This window comes from Mus pahari, chromosome 5 (genome assembly GCF_900095145.1).
Source record: "Mus pahari chromosome 5, PAHARI_EIJ_v1.1, whole genome shotgun sequence".
Classification (NCBI taxonomy): domain Eukaryota; kingdom Metazoa; phylum Chordata; class Mammalia; order Rodentia; family Muridae; genus Mus; species Mus pahari.
The window spans coordinates 38238236-38258387 of NC_034594.1; the positions used below are offsets into that span (position 1 = coordinate 38238236).

General features: G+C 41.9%; 1 protein-coding gene across 5 annotated transcripts in view; it reads right to left on the reverse strand.

Moving 5' to 3' along the window:
* Positions 1 to 5128: 5128 nt before the first annotated feature.
* Tmem237 (transmembrane protein 237) overlaps positions 5129 to 20152 on the reverse strand; it is a 20382-nt gene continuing 5358 nt past the window's right edge. For 4 of the 5 annotated variants that reach the window (XM_029538348.1, XM_021198466.2, XM_029538347.1 and 1 more), the window contains exons 5-13: positions 18833 to 18970; positions 15067 to 15184; positions 14132 to 14289; positions 11768 to 11891; positions 11147 to 11338; positions 10408 to 10481; positions 9485 to 9575; positions 8457 to 8578; positions 5141 to 5761 (exon numbers count right to left, since the gene is read on the reverse strand). In XM_029538348.1, coding sequence (XP_029394208.1) covers positions 5700 to 5761; positions 8457 to 8578; positions 9485 to 9575; positions 10408 to 10481; positions 11147 to 11338; positions 11768 to 11891; positions 14132 to 14289; positions 15067 to 15184; positions 18833 to 18970 — 1079 coding nt within the window. In that variant the 3' untranslated portion in view covers positions 5141 to 5699. Of the gene's footprint in view, positions 5762 to 8456; positions 8579 to 9484; positions 9576 to 10407; positions 10482 to 11146; positions 11339 to 11767; positions 11892 to 14131; positions 14290 to 15066; positions 15185 to 18832; positions 18971 to 20152 lie in introns of all 5 variants that reach the window. The other variant, XM_021198467.2, reaches the window with a different exon arrangement.

The following is a 20152-nucleotide window of genomic DNA, read 5'->3' on the forward strand; positions in this document are numbered from 1 at the left end:
AGAAACCCTGTCTCGGAACACACACCCCCCCCCCAAAAAAAAAAAATTGTACCTTGATAGGAAGAACCCTTTCTCTTTACCATCCCTGTTCTGGGATATCTGTCATGTCAAAAAATATGATTTATTTTATGGCCTTCCAGCTTGCCTCATCAACTCCTGCTCTCTCAGTACTAGAACAATTTTTACCATTATACACAAAGCAGATCCAGAAACTTAATTGACCATTTAACATTTAAAAATATTTTTTCAAAGGTGACTCTAAGGCAAGGTGGATAGCACATTAGACTTTTAAAAATATAAGACATTTTAAATATATTTTCTTACCTCAGAGCTATTATTCACTGCTAGAATATTTGAAATGTAGTCTTCTTTTAGGCAAGAGTCTGCTCAAAAGTGAATTTAGTTCATCTTTAGTGAGCCTCTAGCACTAGAAAACTTCCACCTTACACAGCTCTTGCTCACATTCAACCTCACCTACAGACCTGGCCTAGATTCTCCACTCCCACCTCCCTAAGTAAATTAAGAGTTTCTGGAAAGCAGACAGTCCACCAAGTGCTCTCTCCTATGCCCCAGACACAGTTGACTGCTGTCTCCATCCTACTGCTTGGCACACCCCTTACACTGGGTCACAGTAGCAGCTGCTCTAGACAGAATTCTTTAGAAACAAGAACATGGTCCTTGCCTTTGCACTTCTGGCTACTTGGCATAAAATCCCAAGCCCATTGATTCCCATGGGTTATCCGTGTGCATGCCCAATGAGACTTATTTTACCAATCATTCTGACTTCCACAGGTTCGTTACAGATAATCTTGGTTTTTTGTTTTGTTAAACAATGAGAGATGATTTTATTTGTATTGTAAAACCATTCCCACTAAGTGGTCATGGTGCTGCATGCCTTTAAACACAGTGTTTGGGAGGCAGAGGCAGATCTCTGTGAGTTCGAGGCCAACCTGGTCTACACAGAGAAACCCTTTCTTGAAAAACCAAGAAAACAAAACAAGCAAACAAACAAAAACTGTTCCCGTGCTCTACTTACTGGCTCCTTAAGGAGAGTCCAGGTCTGCAGGACAGTTTAGCAGTTAGCGCCATGCATTTTCCAGAACGCTTAATGTTTTCTGGCCAGGGCCTGAGCAGTGAGCGACAAGTTAATCACTATTCAAAATCTTACTCTGTGCATTTGTTTCTGGAGGCATCTGCTAGAAAACAATGGCATTATTGTTTTACAATGAAATATATGAAGTATAAAGGAAAGATATAGTACTTCAGGGTTCACAAAACCCTGCTTCTTCTGAATTGTTACCATGTGTGAAAATTCATTTAAACTTAATTGATGGTGGCACTAGCAATGGTCTTTGAGTGGGAGAGAAATATAGTCTTGTGAACAAATTCATATCTCTAAGTATTTCAGTTCATTGGTGATACACAATTTGAAAAGAACAGAAATGGGTTTCTCACAGTGCTGAAGGCTGGCAAGTTTAAGATCCAAATACCAGGAGGACTGCTGTCTGCTGAGGGTCTAGTCTGTGCCTGTGCTGAGGGTCTAGTCAATGGTGCCCTGCAGAGTCCTCCTGAGCACTGTGCTCATGTGATAGAGGGCACAAGTGCAGAACTGACCAAGTCCTTCTGCGAGTCCTACAAGAATTTCACCTGCCTGGGTCTGAGATGCGGTCAGGACGAGATGTTCAGAATGTGGCAGAGTGCCCCCTAGACCCACATGGTATAAGAACTGACCCCACAATTTCTTCTGACCTTGCTATGCACATCCACAGATGCACATGAAAAAGAAATAGATGTTAAAGAAACTTAAATTTAAAATATAAATATGTAATTTTATATTGAGAGATAAGAACCAACTGAAGTATGATTTTGTTGTGTCAGGAAGCATTCGTGGACCCCAGAATACCACCAAGGAGCCATTTCCGATGTAATAGCATTACGGTCTCTTTATTACAAGCTTGGGCTTGGGCTTGGGCTCTCCTACAACCCAACCCTGACACAGCAGGATGGGAAGGGAAGGCAGAATAGCCTTGAACCCTCAGCAGGACAAGGTTTTATAGGAAAATAGGAGCAAGTGAGGGGGGGGGGTATCTGGTCTGGCAAGCATCTCATGGAATGGCTATAAGCCGACAGCTGGGTGCTCTGAAGCAAGACAGTATACAATCACAAAGGGTCTGAAAGTGCATCTGAAACAGTCAGACTAATCTTTGATTGGCTGTTGCTAGGAAGTAGCTAGGGAGTAACTCTGGTCAAGGACAAGCCGTGGGGTCCCTCTTGGTACGTGGGTGCAGCTTAGGTTCTGTTGCAGGTCAAGTTCTCAGGCTTTTTTTTTTTTTCTAAGATGGAAGCCAGTCCCAAGATGGAGTACGTTTGGTCTCTCAATTTCATGAGGGACAACTAAAAAATTCTAAAATGAACTGGATATTAAATATTATGGAATTATGTTTTCTGATAGCTTTAATGATACAGTGCACTCATAGACAGATGCCCTCAATTTTTAGAATAAATTTCCCTTCAAAAGATTTAGAAAGAAAAAGAGGGGGGCATACAAAGAAATCAAATGAGGTAAAAGTTTAACATTAAACCTAGCCTGACATCTCACAGCGCTGGGTTTTAAAAATCTCAAAAAAACTGCTACAGTGATGAGCGTGGGTAAACCGGCTCAGCAGTGATGAGAACCTGCAGCTCTTTCAGAGGACCTGAGGTTAGTACTTAGTACCCACTCTGCACGGCTTACAACTGCTTGTAGCTGAATCCGACACTTCTAGCCTGCACGGGCACCCACACACATGAGTGGCGTGGACACTCGTATCAATAAAAATAAAACTTTTATTTTTTAAATGCTGAGCTGAGCTGAGCTGAGCTGGTGAGCTAGCTTAGCAGATAAACGTCCTTGCATGAGCCTACCCAGAACCCATATAAATGAGGGAGGAGAAAGCCAACTACACAAAGTTGTTCTTTGACCTCCACATTTAAGTCTATAGCACAAACCCCTTCTTCATCATTTATCCACACTGATGATGATGATGATGATGAAGACTAGGTTGAAAGATGTTTTTTACAGTGTTAAGCTCACTTGCCTTTCTGCTTTCTTGGTACTCATCTCTAGAAGGAAATCATTCATTTTACAACGCTCACATCTGACTTTACCTACAAACCTTCCCGAGATCCTTCCATTCCCAGATCTACGTAGATTAGGAACCACATCCTCCCTTCTCCCCGTTCCCATAAACCTATGCTTCATCCTCAGAGATTCCAAGTTGACGGGTCTGATATTGTCATCTACAGCCTTAGCAATTTGCCTTGAATTAACCAATGAGGCTTTTGCAATGAACTTTCCTAAACGTCATGGTCAAAGGAATTTTTGACATGCACTGTTGGGTTGTTGCAGGTGAAGGATTTGTAGGTTCCATCAGCTGTTCGGGGGTCATGTCCTTGCTGGGGTACATCAAGGGATATGAAATCTAAGTCATACTCTCAGACATGAATTCATGACACTTCCAGTGTCAGTATGACATTATTAACATAGACAGCTTTCTCCGGCTGCAATGTAAGCCTGCATTCTCTATGCTGTTAGGAGCAAACCTAACCACTTAGCTAACACAAAGCTGCTACCTTACTCGTCTGTACTTCAAATCTGGTACAGATATAACTGAGTCCACATCAAAGTACCACACACAGGGACAGTACTGCCTTCTAGAAGGCTGCTTCCTTGTTCATCCTTGATAGAATTCCTGAATTCTGTGTCTGTTGGCTATTGGACAAGAGTCTGTTTCCAGCCTTTCAGGTCTCTAAAGGCCCCTCCACCTTTATAAGCAGAAATATCACAACTGACTAACAGCTCTTTGGTAGAAATGAAAAGGGTTTAGTCTTTTAGAAAACATCACCTGGCTAGGCTGAACTACGCGCAATGGAGGATACTCTCCCCATTTCAAGGCTTGTATCCTTACTCACATCTGCAAAGCCACTTTTACTGTGAAAAGTTGTATGCTCATGGACTCCAGGAATGAGAGGGGCCGTGACTCAGCCAGGAACACCCCCACACTGACAGCACCTTTCCCTATTTCTCGATGACATACTCAGATATGACAGACCTCAGTTCAACATTCCTGCAGTTGCTGCAAAGCAGACGATGAAGTACACTGCCAGCTGCTGCCAACACGGGGATCACTGCTAATCAGTGAGGACTCACACCGGCAGGAACGCCAGAAGTGCATGTAGTTACAATTCTACAACACAAGTGAAGACCCATTCGACGACGCTGGCTTGACAGATAGTAAAGGATATTTCTAGAATGCTGCTGGCATAGACCAATCCTCAAGAACAGCCACCTCAATTACCAACCTGTCAATCATTGTCTATACACCATTCAGTTGTGTGCTAATCTGGGAGGCCCAGTAATTTCGGGGATGTGGCCAACAGCCTTTGAGTCACCTTCTCTTCTAGCAGGTCTTCTCACTGCCTTAAGCTGTTGGGGCTCACAGACACCAGCTGAAGAACCATTTGAAATGTGTTAAGACAGCTTTTTTTCCAGGCCAAACCCAGCCCAAGAGTGGAATTTCCCAGAAACCTAGAGATATCTGACAGAGTGTGCAAATGAGGGTGGTGACCTTCAGTGGAAGGTCATGTTTCCTGTGACTCATGAGAAGAACCCCTCAATCTCATTCAAGAGGCTGGGGAAGGAGGATCAGGAGTTTAAGGTCGGTCTGGGCTACAGCGCAATGCCCTTCCTCAGCAATCTAGCAGAAACAGAAGGACTAAGGAGGTGGCTCAATGGGAGAGCCCTTGCCTTCTAGACTAAAACCCCAGGTGTGGAATCTATCAACTGTAAAAGTCAGCACAGAGACTCTCCAGAGATTAGTCCAAAATCAAGTCTGAGCAGGCTCATGGTCCAGCCTTTCTTTTGCTATATCTGAGTTTGCTGCTGCTGTTTTTGGTTTCTGAATTGGGCCCTCAAGTTGCTCAGGCTGGACTCAAACTTGCTGAGAGTGGCAATGAGCCTGTGATCCTCTGCCTCCACCTCCCACGTCCTAGATTACAGGAGCTGTGACACATTCTCCTAAAGCTCTGATGTGCAACCAGATAGGAAAATAACTGGTGTAGATTTTAAAAAGGAAAAATCTTCAGTTGATAAAGCTTGTCAAAGAGATGTATTTCTGTTTTATTAGCTATAAAGCATCTTTCAATTCAAATGACAACATAATTATTACATGATACACAACACTGGCCAGATTCAGAAAACACAAATTATATACTGCAGTATGTTCAATAAGAAGACATCAAAAATATAAAATATAAAATGAAGACATTTTTCCATCTCCCCCATTTTCTAAATTTACATTTAAGCTTGATGTATATTTTATAACACTGAAGTTAAGGCTTTTTTTAAATTGGTGCTTTTTAGATAATAATTATGAATTTAGCAAATTTGAGAGAACAGGAAACAAACATTATCACCTGCCTTTTTTTTTTTTTTTTTTTTTTTTTTAGCTCATTATCTCCTGTATCACTAAGGTGATAATAATAAAGATGTTAATGTGTGGTATAAAGACCAGATATCATTTAAACATTTTTCATAATCTCCAGTAGCATTTTAGCATTATGTAACAAAAGCTCAATTGTAAATACACATATCTTATAAAAATACTCTTAAAAACAGGAGTGGGGAGCGCAGGTGTCACTCTGCAGGGAAGGAGCCAGGGCTATGGAGATGCTTTGGTTCCTTTCTCGGGGTACTCGTCCACATCAGAAAAGAACATTAACTCTGGAGAAGATAATAAACATATCATACTTAGAACATTTTCAGGTCCTCAGAATAGCTTTGCAGCTCAGTCACAGTCTGCTGAAAAGTATTTAGGCATAGTACTCATATACAAGTATGAATTATTCAGAGAGTTTTTAACCTAAAAGCTAAGCTAGTAGCAAGTGGACATGATTCATAATTTTAAAAGTTCAAGCATTAAATTTATTATAAACATCTTAAAAATAAAATACACAAAATAAAGACAACATTAACATATCTTACCAAGAAAATTAAGTCACCTAGGATCATTAAAAGAGCTAAGAGATCTAATTCTACGGTGATCAGGTGATTCAAGATGCAGGGGAGAGGGAAGGATTCAGAACCAGCACCAGTGTCTACCAGTGCACCTCCACTATGCTACCCCATTTCATTTCCCAAAGTCCCAATAAGCTAGGGAGTATCCCCATTTTGTCTTCACTTTTAAAATGACCAACCTTAAAAGACATCAGGTTTCTGGAATTTTTACTATGTATCATGCACATTGCAGTTGAAACCGAACCCTGCACAAGCCAGTCAGGAATAGTGTCAGTCCCAGCAACAACACAGAGTGCTGGTAATTGACATTTTCATAATTAAACTATTATTTCACATAGAAATGCAATTTATTATTAAAATGCTAATAAGTATAAAAAATTAAACCTTGAGAATACAAACAATAAAAGTCCTGTGATATAAACCATTAGATTAAAAAATTCTTTGAATGTCCAAAAACCATACCTCAAGAGAAAAAAACCAGCAAAACACACGATGTGTGACATTTTTGTGTGTGAGTAGGTATGTCGAATATACATGCTCATATGAATGTGTACACACACACATAGATGCTAGATGATGATGTCAGGCGTCTTCCTCTATCGCCTTCCACATTATTTTTAAGGTGGGGTCTCTCACTGAACCTGGAGCTCATCAATTTGGCCAGGCTGGCTGGCTATGAGCTCGGGGATCCCCGTCTCTTCCCTCCCTGTGCTAAGACTGCACTGTACGACACAGCGCCTGGTTTTTACACGGGCACTGGGGGTCTAAACTCAGCTCCTAGTGTTTGTATAACAAGTACTTTGCCAGCTGAGCAGCTACCCAGGCCCAAAGTCCACGGTACAGCAAACTGAAGAAAGCACAGGGTACTGAGTGGAACATGAGAATTGCACTGAAAAAAGTACAATCCTGAATGAAATACACAAAGAAATGGCATTCTGGTTTGGTATAATATGGTACACATGTACTATGGAAAGCACCAACTGGGCTCAGTGGGCTGTATGTTTATGTACATATACATTTTACATCTATAAATGGAACAAAAATTATAGGAGAAAAGGCCATGAATTTGGAAGAAGGATGTGGGAGGAGTTAGGAGAGAGGGAGGGTGGAGATGGTGTAACCACAGTGCTTACAAGTGAACAGGACAGCGTGGAAGCCCTGTCAAGGAAGTACAATATACAGCAAAATACCAAGTGTTCCTGGAGCATCTGCAGATGAGCTCGCTAGTCTGCTAACAGGAGTGTTCTAAAAGGACCCTTGTCTAGGGACAAGTGACTTCACTGGGCACTAGGCACATTAAAGGTAAAATAAGAAAACATTGTTAGACAATGAAATAAGAGTCTGTGTCACTGTTAGATGAGACTCGCTCGCTTCTCTGAGGGTGACAGAGGCTGTGCTGATGATGTTTGAAATAATTGGATGTTAGTGTTTTCTATTCGATTGCCTTTCTGATGTTCATCTAAACCTAGCCACCTCTCTGTTGTTGGAAGGCAAGCCACTCTAGATCTTCAGGTCTCTTTGTGTCCTATTAGCACAGAAAGTAAAAGATCTGGTCAAAATGAGCTTCAAAGATTCCTGAATATGAATGGACTTGAAAGTATATCTTTTGACTAGCCACAGATTACACTTTTATTTTGCTGTCCACGTTAATAAAACTTCAGTCTCCAAAGCAAAGGCTATGCTTATGTGAAGTCAGCTCCATTTTGAAGACTGATGTTTCCTACTTTTCACTTTCTTCAGCTGTAATACGAACATTCAGAGGACATAGCATATACCTGGGTGTCTCTCCATCACTTGCATGTAGACAAGATGAATAAGGCCAGTATGCAAAGTGCTCTCATCCTGCATCTTAAAATGTAGTTGATAGTAGTTATTTAATGTTGCATGAAGTAAATGGAATGAATTAAGCCTAGCACTTGAGGGCATATTCAGGAAAACGGTTAAACATCTAGGTTGTTCAGTGGAAAATTAGCAAAAATACCTAAGGCTTAAAATAGGAAAGTGAATATTAATAGGGGCAATTCTCCATAGCCTCAGTGGTTTGGGGTGCAGGGAAATTCCCTAGCTCCTTATCACCAAGTAATGTGTTGAGAACATTTATTATTAAAGTGAATTATTTGTTTTGTAGTATATTTGTCAAGATTAACTTTACATAGTTTGGTTAAATTATTTACTTTCATATGTATGATATATACATATACACAAATAGTGAAGACCTAAGGACCTTCAGGAAATGTTTCCAGGCTCTGACTCTCTTAAGTCCTCTCTATTTCTTCTGAGACCTTCTTATTTTCATTGTCCTTCTAGTAGTTTATTTTAAATCTATTTATTATTGAAGTATCATTGTAAGACTGGTCATGAGAGAAATTGCACAATACTTCTATCTTTTTTAGTTTAATACCTTCACTAAGATCCATGCCTGGCCTGTAAGACAAAAAGAGCCAGGACAATCCAACCAGGAGAGCCACCACCAGATTCACTATGATCCACGGCACGAGAATCGGTTCCTCAGCTTCTGCTGCCCTGGGGATGAGAAATGCTCATTAGAAATGCCTTCATTTTTGCCCCCAAGTCCAAATGCAACTATTTTATCTACTTTTAGAGTAGTCCTCTCCTAGAGAAATACCAAGCGTGATGACGTGTGATCTCCCTAAAACAAGCCCCAGAGGAAACCAAGCGCCCATCTGCAGAGTCCAAAGCCCACGTGAGCTCCAAAAGATCTCTTCACAGCAGTGTAGTGCAAGTTAAATGTTCCCCTCAGGAGTGCCAACAATTTCCCTTACAATATCATAGCACTATTCGACTGACAATCACCTTTCTCTCTTAGCCCACATCTATTCACACTCTCAAAAGAGACCATCATTCATTTAAACTGGACTTTCAGCCATCTGGTCAACCCATCAGCTGGCTACTCATCTGTGAATGCTGCTTCTCCTATACTGTCTTCCTAGCACCACTTGCTCAGCTCTTGGGCTGTATTCCAGCCACCCTCTCCACAACCATTCTGTGGTCGTAGGCTCTCTGCCTGGGGTAAAGGCATAGAGCACCTCCAATACATTGGCATATTTTTAAAAAGAAGATAGTTTGTTTAAAAATCCAGGTATAAGCTGGGTATAGTGCTCATGCCTGTAATCACAGCACTTAGGTGGGACAGGCAGTATGATCAGGAGTTCAAAGCCAGCCTCACCTACATAAGGAGGTCTGGTTACTTGAAACTATATGTTAAGAAAAACAAAAGTAAAAATATAAAAATGTCATTATCCATTAACCAACAGAACCGGTATCTTCTTCTCACGGTTTATTGTAAGCAGAAGCATAGCCTTGTTATGATCTATAGATGAAAATGTGGAAAGGTACCATTGCCCTCCTCCCCCTCCTTCCCCTCCTCCTCCCTGTTGCTGCTGTTAGCATATTACTGTGGATTCTTACCAGAGGCTCCCATTGACAGAAGGTTCGTAAAGGTGGATTCTGTCACTTGTCATTTGCTGACTCAGAGATAGTATTAGAGCAGTAAAATACACTGAGGAGGAAGAAGTGAAATTACTAATAAATTTAACTGCTGTTTATATTGAATTTTAAGACCAAAATAAGCCACACTTTGGTGAATGATTATACAAAAGAAATTCATTTAACTCCACTAGGCAACTTTTTATTATGTAGGCGTGGATATGGTGCAGAGTCTAATAGATGAGCACAATTTTATCATCGGAACTGGCAAGAAAGAGCCTAGAAGGTCTTTTAAGAATTTAAATGACTTGTTCAAGGTCCTCAAACTAGCTTTAATAGAATCTTGCAATCTACAAAAAAAATGTACTATAGAATGCCAGAAATATAAAAATAGTATTCATTACTAAAAGGCCATGCCAGCTGTGTCTGCCAAGTGGAAAACACAGAAGCTAAAGAAGCAATGAAGGCCAGCAAATTTAACTTTACTTATTACTTTTGGTACAGGACATTAAACCCAGGACCTCACATACACATTCAACTTCTGAAAGTCATTTGGATGATCTTCAAATGAGAAACACCTACACGCCAGGCACGGCAGTGGGCAATTACAAACCCCAGCACTTAAGGGAGAGCAAACAGAATGAGAAGTTCAAGGCTATTCTCAACCACACAGAAAGTTCAAGGCTAGCCTGAGCTTTGTAACAGATCCTACCTCAAAAACAAAAACAAAAGAATAGCTCTAAAAAATTACTCCTACCACATTTTAAATTACAAATTCATTGATCTATAAGTTAATGGTTTATATGGAGAAATAATATAAACCTTCTATACAATATTTTTCTTGATTCAAAGTGACAGAATTGCTCCTCAATTATAACATAGTTATCACAGTAACTATTACTCACGAAAAGAAGCTAAAGCTGTTGGTTCCAGGGCCAAAAAGTTCCGGATTGCTACTGATATTTTAGCAAAGTCAGTCCTAGAATGAGATGAAAGCTCTCTGTCACTGTGCAGCTGTAACACAATATACTTCCCTCAGTGGTGGTCCCTCCTCTAGTCTACCGACACACACCTTGAGCTATGAGCTTTGGTGCACATGTGGAGGTAGGAGTTGGTTGTCTCCTACCACAATGTGGGTCCTAGGTAGCAAGCTGAGGACAGCAGGCATGAGAGCAGGCATCTTTACCCACGGAGTCATATCTCCAGTCCTGCCGATATTTTTAAAAATGGGTTGACCTGTGTGTTTCTCAAAATAAGTGGTGATGGTCTAACCTTAGTCCTTATGAAGGTGACTTTATTTGGAAATGAGATCTCTATGGACACATTGCAATGAAGATAAGGCCATGCTAATCCAAAGACTGGTTTAAAAAACAATCGTTCTAGCTGGGCATGGTGGCACACGCCTTTAATCCCAGCACTCGGGAGGCAGAGGCAGGCGGATTTCTGAGTTCGAGGCCAGCCTGGTCTACAAAGTGAGTTCCAGGACAGTCAGGTCTACACAGAGAAACCCTGTCTCAAAAAACTAAACAAAAACAAAAACAAAAAAAAACAATCGTTCTACCTTGAAAAGTCATAGTGACATATATTGCTCACTATTTCTTCCTAAAGGAAGGTTAGAAGGGCCCACATTCACAACTGCCTTACCTGTCAAATGCTGAAACTGTACTTAGAGCCAAAAGCAAGTAAAGAAGGCTCTGAAAGGGATATGCCAAGGGCTTATACTGCTGCAGAAGGTTGGAGACGTTAGACAACTGATCTCCTGCGAGAACGTAGATCACGACAATATTCCACACAGCACAGCCAGCCAGGAAGCCATGAGAGAACAGACCGACCATCCTGCATGGAAGAGTTTAATTACTGTGGGGTGGGGGTGGGAACTTCCGCTTCTCTGAGGAGAGAGGGAGCAGGTAACCAGGGGAGCGACCTATGGGGGCAGGGCTGGGAGGATAGGAGGAAGGGGTGCTGCGATTGGTATGTAAAGGAAATAAATAAATTATGAAAAAGTACTCAAAAATAAGGAGAAAAAGTTTAATTATATATTAGCCACTAAAATAAAAGGCTAAGGTATTTTTAAAATCTCAAATATAATACAATTTAACATATTATGAGAAGCACGAGTGGAATGTCTACAACACTAAATCTACATACCATTTTAAATTGTCAAATTGTTTACAAAGTACAGAACAGCCAACACTTTTTTCTTTGGTTTTAAATGATGATATCCAATTAACATCTGCTTAATGAACACCAACAAAAGGGAGCCACCTGAAAGCTCGGTGCACGGAAAGTGCCACATCACGGGTAGTCCAAGATGGCTTCATGTCCATTGACACATCTATGTTTTCTGTGGTCTTTATCAACTCGGAACGGTCCGCCGCCTGAAACCTCCCTGGAAGTGCAGAGCAATCAGAGCACAGTCACTAACGGCCAGCAAGAGCCTGCAGCTCCAGGTCCAGAGGGAGCTGGACCTCTGGCCTCCATGGGCACTCATATAAGTAGCTGAAATAAAATCAAATCTAGAAAAAAAAAAAAAACCAAGGAGCCTGCAAGATGGCTGCTGGAGTACAGATGCTGCCTCGGGTCCTGCTGCGGACCTAAGCTGGGCCCTAGACACACAGAGGCAGCAGGACAGAACCTGCTCCCCCAAGCTAACCTCACACATGTCACTCCACTCCTTCACACACAAGCACGTGTGCTCAAAACCTAAGAAAATAAAAAAGGAGGGGCGAAACTAAGGTTGAAATTTGCTATTTTTCGTAATCTAAAAATTACCCATGACTAACTTTTTTTCCCTTTTCTTTCACCTTTGGCTGCATAGAGATGTAATTTCTTCATTCTTTTCTTTCTTTTTTTAAGATTTATTTATTTATTTTATGTATGTGAGTACACTGTCCCTTTCTTCAGACANNCCAGAAGAGGACATTGGATCCCATTACAGATGGTTGTGAGCCACCATGTGGTTGCTGGGAATTGAACTCAGGACCTCTGGAAGAGCAGTCAGTGCTCTTAATCACTGAGCCATCTCCCCAGCCCCAATTTTTTCATCTTTAAAAAAAAATAATAATAATGCAATGCCAATAAGCTTTCTTCTTTTTTTTTTTTAAAGATATATTTTATTTATTATATATGTAAGTACACTGTAGCTGTCTTCAGACACTCCAGAAGAGGGAGTCAGATCTTGTTAAGGATGGTTGTGAGCCACCATGTGGTTGCTGGGATTTGAACTCTGCACCTTTGGAAGAGCAGTCCAAAGCACTCTTACCCGCTGAGCCATCTCACCAGCCCCATAAGCTTTTAAAGACTTTAGGAATATTAAGATGAGAATGTTGGGGAATAGAGAAATGGCTGAGATGTTAGGAGCACCTGCTGTTCTTGCAGAAGACCTGGGTTCAGTTCCCAGCACCCACATAGTGGCTTATTATAGCCACTGTAATTATAGTTCCAAAGATTAGATGCTCTCTTCTGACCTTTGTAGGCACAAGATACACACTCAGAATACACAGGCAAAACACTCATATACATAAAACAAAAATAATTTTTAAAATAAATATTTTTAAAAACTTATTTAAATGTTTACACTATCAAGGCAAGCTATTATTTGAAAAACTCTTTTTTTTTTTTCAAGATAAGGTTTCTCTGTGTAGCCCTGGCTGTCCTGGAACTCACTTTGTAGACCAGGCAGGTCTTGAACTCAGAAATCCGCCTGCCTCTGCCTCCCGAGTGCTAGGATTAAAGGCGTGCACCACCACGCCCAGCTTGAAAAGTTTTTAAATTCTTGGGAAAAGATGCTGCAGTGTGCAGCACAGGCTCCGGTACTGGCAGGGAAGCAGTGGGGAGCTTCATAGAGTTCTCTTGAGATTCTGAAGCAGCACCAAGGTACTGCACGCGTGCACTGTGGCTATTTTCTTCCTGAGGTGTAGCAATCCAGTAACGGGTCAGGAAGCAGGCAGATTCCATCTCAGTCGCCTTCAGAAAACCCATTGCTCAGATATTTTAAAGGATGAAAGAGTAACTAATGTTCTCAAAAAGAATTCCTGGAGAGCCAACAGAAGCTCCTGTGCCTGTCTTTACTGGTTAGTCAAACGGGAATTTCTATACCAAAGGAAACAAGAATAAAACAATTGCTCTAAAAAAAGAGCAAGTGGGGGGATAGCCCAGGAGGTAAAATGCTTGCCTTGTGAGCACAAAGACCTGACTTGGATCCTGAGAACCTACCTAAAATTGCTAGGCATGGTGGCCATGCCCGGAGTCCCAGCGTTCAGAAGCTGAGACCACACAAACGCTAGGCTTGATGGCCAGCTAGCCTGGTTTGGAAGCTCTAGCCCAATGAGAGATCCTGTCTCAAAGGAGGCAGATGGTAACTACTTCAGGGGAACACCTGAGTTGTGATGGGGAAAAATGAAATCAGAATAGTGTATAGGAAGAAAAAAAATCTATCTTCAGTTAAAAACAAATAAAATCTAGTTGGGAAAAAAAGCAATAGCATAATGACTAGTTTTATGTGTCAATTTTCCTCCATATTACTTTATTATTTCCTTCTCTCAGGTCATCAGAACTATCATCACCAGGTTAAAGATATCCCTGTACAATATTTAGGACAATTGTATTCCAAAACAAGGAGTTACTTACGGCTTTTTTCCACAAATACTTTGCCAACAGGCTGGCTAACTCCGGTGGGGGCCGTGAACCTCGAGTGGTGCTCTAGAGTGCTCTGCTCATCTGTGACTATGTCTTCATCTTCCACCCCTAGCTCACTAGCATACTGTGGCTCAGCTGGCTGGGTTTTCCTGAAATCAGGGAAAATTGCTGAAACAATAGATCATTCTTGAATTTTTAAAGAGCCACATAAGAAATTACCCATGAATATAATGGAAAGAGTCCTGAACTTGGAGTGAAAGAAATATGCTGTTTACTCAAATAGATTTGTTATTAGCTGCACACACTCCTGTGCACCTCAGTTTCCTCATTTAGAAAATGGACATTGACTGGACTGGATTTCTCCTGGCTTCCAATTACAAAATTCTAAATGTAACTGGTTATTGTTTGTAGTCATTTTTAAGTACAAACATTACTGTTATGTAACTTCCAGCATATTTTTAAGTGTGCTGTTGTATTTTATATGATATATGTTATTATTTACAATATATATATAATGTATATAGCTATATAATATAGTTATTTTCCTTTATTAAAACACAATGGTTAAAGTTATTTCAAAATATTTCAAATCCATTAACATAAAGAAACAAATCATAGTAGCTTATCTTTAAAGATTAATCTTTATCTCAGGTTTTGCAACTTATATGAAAATATTCTCCTTGTTAACGCTTTCTTAGAGACAAGACCTTGGGCTATTTCCATACTCTATTCTTTTCTTTTCTCTTCTATTCTTTTCAGTGTTCTATTCTTTTCAAATTCCTCCTAGCACTGGTTCATTCTGTAACACTGCCTATCCTGACACACACAGACATGGTGTTCTCTGAGAGCCAGTGAGGAGCAACTACTTGGGATTAAACACCAGCACTAGCTCCAAGGACTAGCTCGGAGGATGAACGGTCGATTACTTTGCCTTCCTTCGAGGTTTCGGAATCACTGTCTCCTCACGAGGTTCCACATCAATGCCGTTTTCGTTCCGTAGGAGAGATGGACTCGATGGCCTTTCGGTGAGGGAAGTCTCCAACTCTGAAAATAAGATGTGTCGCATGATTACAAGGCAGAAATAAAAACAATACACAACTTCTGTGAGACGAGAGAACTTTCAGACTTTTGTTTGTTTGGAGACAGGGTTTCTCTGCATTGATTAGACCAATTCTTTTCTGTCAATGGCAGTGTTGTTGTTTGAAACAGAGTCTCACTGTGCGGTCCTGGCTTCCCTGGAACTTGCTATGTAGACCAGGTTAACCTCAAACTCAGAGAACTGACTGCTAAAGGCGTGTGCCAACATGCCCACTACGATTAGATTTCTTAATTTTTTTTCTATAGTGGTTGACATTAAAACTTGAAATTATATATTTAAAATATAGAAATGTAAAAATTTTTTAGCTGAAAAAGTTGGCTGGTGCACTGGTGCATGATTTTAATATTAATACTCAGAAGGCAGAGACAGGCACATCTCTGTAAATTTGAGACAAGCCTGGACTACATAGTTAAATTCCAGGCCGGCAAGGGTCACACAGTAAGACCCTGTCTCAAACAAACAAAACCAAATACTAATCCCCAAGTTTGAAGTACCTCCAGGTTTGGCCATTTGTTGGCAGGACTCATGGGAGGGACTCAGGTGTTATTACACTTGCAGTTAGTTTATGACAGGGAAAGAACAAAAGCAAATCAGGAAAAGTGGAGCAGACCCAGGTGGAACAGGCGAAGTACCCAACAGTTCTCCATCAGAACAGTCAGGTCGTATGCCAGCAGCAAGTTATGACAGCACAGGAGATGCAGCCCTTACAGGGAAGCTCGTCGGAGACTCAACATCCGTCACACAGACTTACAGAGTCCCAGAAGGGGAGAAGGCGTGAGCCACCAGTCAGAGCACATGTGCAAAGGCACAGTGAGCCGTCCTTATAGGTTAGTAAAGGTTTGTGTGAGTATAGGAACTGTTCGTCATCCACGTGGCCCAAAGCCACAGACCAATCAGAAAGCAGGCTTTCTCCCTGAGAGTGTGGGGATCTCAGTTTATGACCTTCACCCTTCTGTACCCAGGGTAGCCATTAAGTTCAATCAGGTCGACAGAGCCCCCTGACCATTAGCTACTCTCCCCACCTGAAAATACTAATTCCCGGAGACAGCCTCAACCCTTCAAAGTATTTTACTAAAATGCAGCCTAGGCTAGAAAGACAATACAGGCAGAGCACACAACAGTCACTCAGGGTAAAACAAAACAGGAACCAGAGCTTTACAATCCTAGAAAGTTAGAGCTGCAGACGTCGCTCAGCTAGTAGTGCTGGCCTAGCATGCACAAGGTTCAGTCCCCAGCACTGCTACAAAAAGGTGTGGCGACCATAATCACAACAGCTGGGAAGGAGGAGGATCAGAAGTTCAATCCTCAGCTACACATCACAGCGAGTGTGGGTTACACTAGACCCTGCTTCAGACGAGAAGAGAGATGTGCCAGGCAGGGCTGTGTGCGTTGAGAGTGGCTACAGCGGGCAGGCTGTGTGCGTTTACAGTGGCTACAGCGGGCAGGGCTGTGTGCGTTTACAGTGGCTACAGCGGGCAGGCTGTGTGCGTTTACAGTGGCTACAGCGGCTCCGCAGAGCCCAGACTTCCTTTGGTCTGACTCTTCCCAGGCTTGGTTTCTTTGGTTTGGGCTTTTTGTTGGCTTGGTTTTTCCTTTCCTTTGTGTTTTGGCTTTTTGAGACAGCGTCTCACGACTTCGCCCACACTGACATGGAACTTACGGACTTTCTACCTCAGCTGCAAAAGTAGTGAGACTACAGGCACACAGCACTCAGCTGGGTCCAGAGTGTTCTGGAAATGGCCAGGCCATTGTTATACAGCTATTCTTCACAATCTAGGAATTGGTATCATCTCGATTTTCAAATTCGTATCCTGACCAAATGATCAAAACCTTGCTGTCATCAACCTACACTCAATGCTGATGATTACTACATCCTATGGAGGTCAGGCTCTCGTGGGAGTCACCTGGGTCTCCTTCCGACTACTGCAGGCACTGTGGCACCCACTTCAGTGCTTCCCAAAACTGGCTTGTATTCTCCTCCTAATTCCCACTGCTCTGCTCCTGTAACTTTCCTATATAACCAGCTCCCGCCGCTCTCCAGGAGCACAATCATTAATTAGTCGGGAAAAACCCTTCATATTAAAGGGCTAATCTGTGTTAACAGTGCCCAGCTAACCTCATAGTCACTGCCTCCTCCCCTTTGTTTTATGTTAATAAAATCAGTCCACTGTCCCTTTCTAATGTGTGTTCTTAGATGAGGAAAATAAAAATCATATTTTGCTCTTCCTTGTTAAAAAGAAATCTAGTCACAGTTAGCACTACTGTCTTCACTGTGTACGTGTGTGACTAAACCTAAGGTCTAGACTGAATCACGCTCCAGAAACACACATGCAAACACATGGACCTGCCAACATAACTTTATGTGTAAATAGAGCTTTTGCAGACATAAACAACTCAAGATGAGGTCATGCTGGATGAGGATGGACCCTAAGTCCTGGTGTCTCCGATGAAGAGAATCAGGGAAACAGGCAAAATGAAACAATGAGAGAAGGGCAGAGACTGGCATTATACACCCACAGTCAAGGATGCTTAAGACGGGCCACACCACCAGAAGCTGCAAGGGGCAAGGACTGCCCCTTCCCCAGAGCCTCTGGAAGCAGTCCGGCCTCCTGGACACTTCTATCCTTTAGACCCATGAAAAAATAAATGTAGATTGTTTGAAGTCTCCCCATTTATAGTAACTTGTTATGGCAACCACGGGAGGACAATGAAGTCTGACTCTGTGCAAGTGAGGCCCTCTCCATGCACACTGTTTTATAACCTGTGTTGCTGACTCAACGATACTTTGTAGACAGTTTCACTTGAATGATCCTTCTAACCTACACTTGTTTTATGCTTATTTAGATAAATTGTGATTATCAAACAGGACCACAGTGCTCTGGTGGTTACCCATTTCTACTTCTAAGCTAATGTCCTCTGATTGAATCAGTTATTACAGCTGCTTCTATTCTTGGCCCTCTGGACAGGCCAAAGTGATTTATGCTCCTCTTACAGTAGTTGTGTTTCCATTCCCATTATCACTAGATTTTATTTTTGTATTGTGGTCTTTATGAAACAAGATCTTCCTTTGTAGCTCAGGCCTAGAATTCTTACACCATACAATCCCCTGCCTCACTCAGTGTTGTGTTGTGATTACAAGTATGTACTCAACTTGATACACACACACAGTTTTTGTCCTCATTGAGAGCACTGCCCGAGTCACAAATTCTCAATAAATGGTGACTGTTACTTTATCAGATCCTTGTTAATACAGAAGTCACCCTATCTCCATTAGCCTGAAATGTCCATTTCACTATTTAAATTCTTGTATGTACTGAGAACTGAGCTTTCTGGGTTAGACCTCTCTCTCTCTCTCTCTCTCTCTCTCTCTCTCTCCCCCTCTCACTCATCCTCTCCCCCTCTCCCCCAACCCCTACCCGCCTCTGTTTACTTCTCTCACAGATTACAAAATCATGACCAAAGAGACCTGAACAAGGGTCTGAGTCACCGGACTTGAAATGGCAGGTATTTTAAGGATGAAAGCAAGAACCCACCTATGGGAACAAGGTTCAAAATGTACCTCTGTCACAGGCAAACCCTCTTTCCTCACATACCAGGAGGCGGTCTTATCTTCTTCTGTCTCCTTTGAGCAGGAGCTTCTGGGTACTCCTTGAGTTCTGCAGTTGGTGGCTCACTGCCTTCAGCCCTCCTGTTAACAACGGGCTCAGCATGGCCTTCTGAAGAAGAGGTAGCTACGAAGGGCAGGAGAAAACCGTGTTAACTTGAGCAGCGACCACTGAGTTAGAGAGATGGGTCAAGGATCCCTACGATAGCTTCTGTACATCAGCACCTCTGTTCTGCGTTGTGCCTCTACACTAACTTGATGCCTTCTCTCCTCTCACTTCGGGCTCTATGCTGAAAATGAACTAAACATGGCAACAGGCAAGCCAAGGAAAGGGGAGGGGGGCTAAAACGAAGACCCACTTAATGCAGAGGAGGAGGAATTGATTCAGGGCATTCAGAGCATTCAAAGGGTGCAGAGAAAAGAAAACTGACATCACAGACAATGCTCTTGCCTCCAGCCCTAAGAAGTGTAGCAGCCTCTATAGTTCATTTTTCACTTGTAGGTTAGCACAGGATTAAGTCATCATGAATTATTAACTGGAGGTGACAGGTCATTTAGGAGTTTCAACTTTCCCCTAATGAAACCTTTTAACCAAAGTTCAACACTATTCAGGAAATCTGAATCATTCTTGACTACCTTCTCTTACCTACTACTATTCCTTGAAAAAGAAAAAGAAAACTATGCTGAAAAACAGGATATTCTGAAGGCCAACTCTAGGCTGGAGACAAAGATTAGTGCAAGATCATTGGCACAGCATGTGGGGGCCGGGGTTATTCTAGTACTGGGAAAAAAAAATGGCTGAGAAATGCAAATGGAAGATAAACTTCTTTTCATTCACTGAATTCATGACTGGCATTGTCCCATTTTGTTAGGGACTTAGAGAAGGTGACACTCCCAGGCTTCATGAAGGCAGAAGATATGAGAAACGTCCTTGAAGGCAGGTTAGCAGGCCCCATATTATCAACAGTCCAAATCCTCCCACTGCTGGCAGTCTATGCTCTACCTTTGCCACACCACCCACAACTGTACGTAGAACTGCAGCACTCCTTTAGAATGAGATCTTTATGTAAATTAAATAATATTAAGTTAAAGATTAAATAATGCGTTATCGCCACTTAGGGATACCCACAATGCTCTATAAAGAGCCAAGACAGTACCTATAGGATATGATTCCCTTTGTATAAGAAAAACCAAAACAACGTCAGCAACAAAAACCAAAGCATCACCACTACACAGGCCACTTAGGCTTGGGAGGGCGTAAGTCGGAGTGAAGTTAACAAATCAGCCGAGGGTTCCTCTGAGGTCTCAA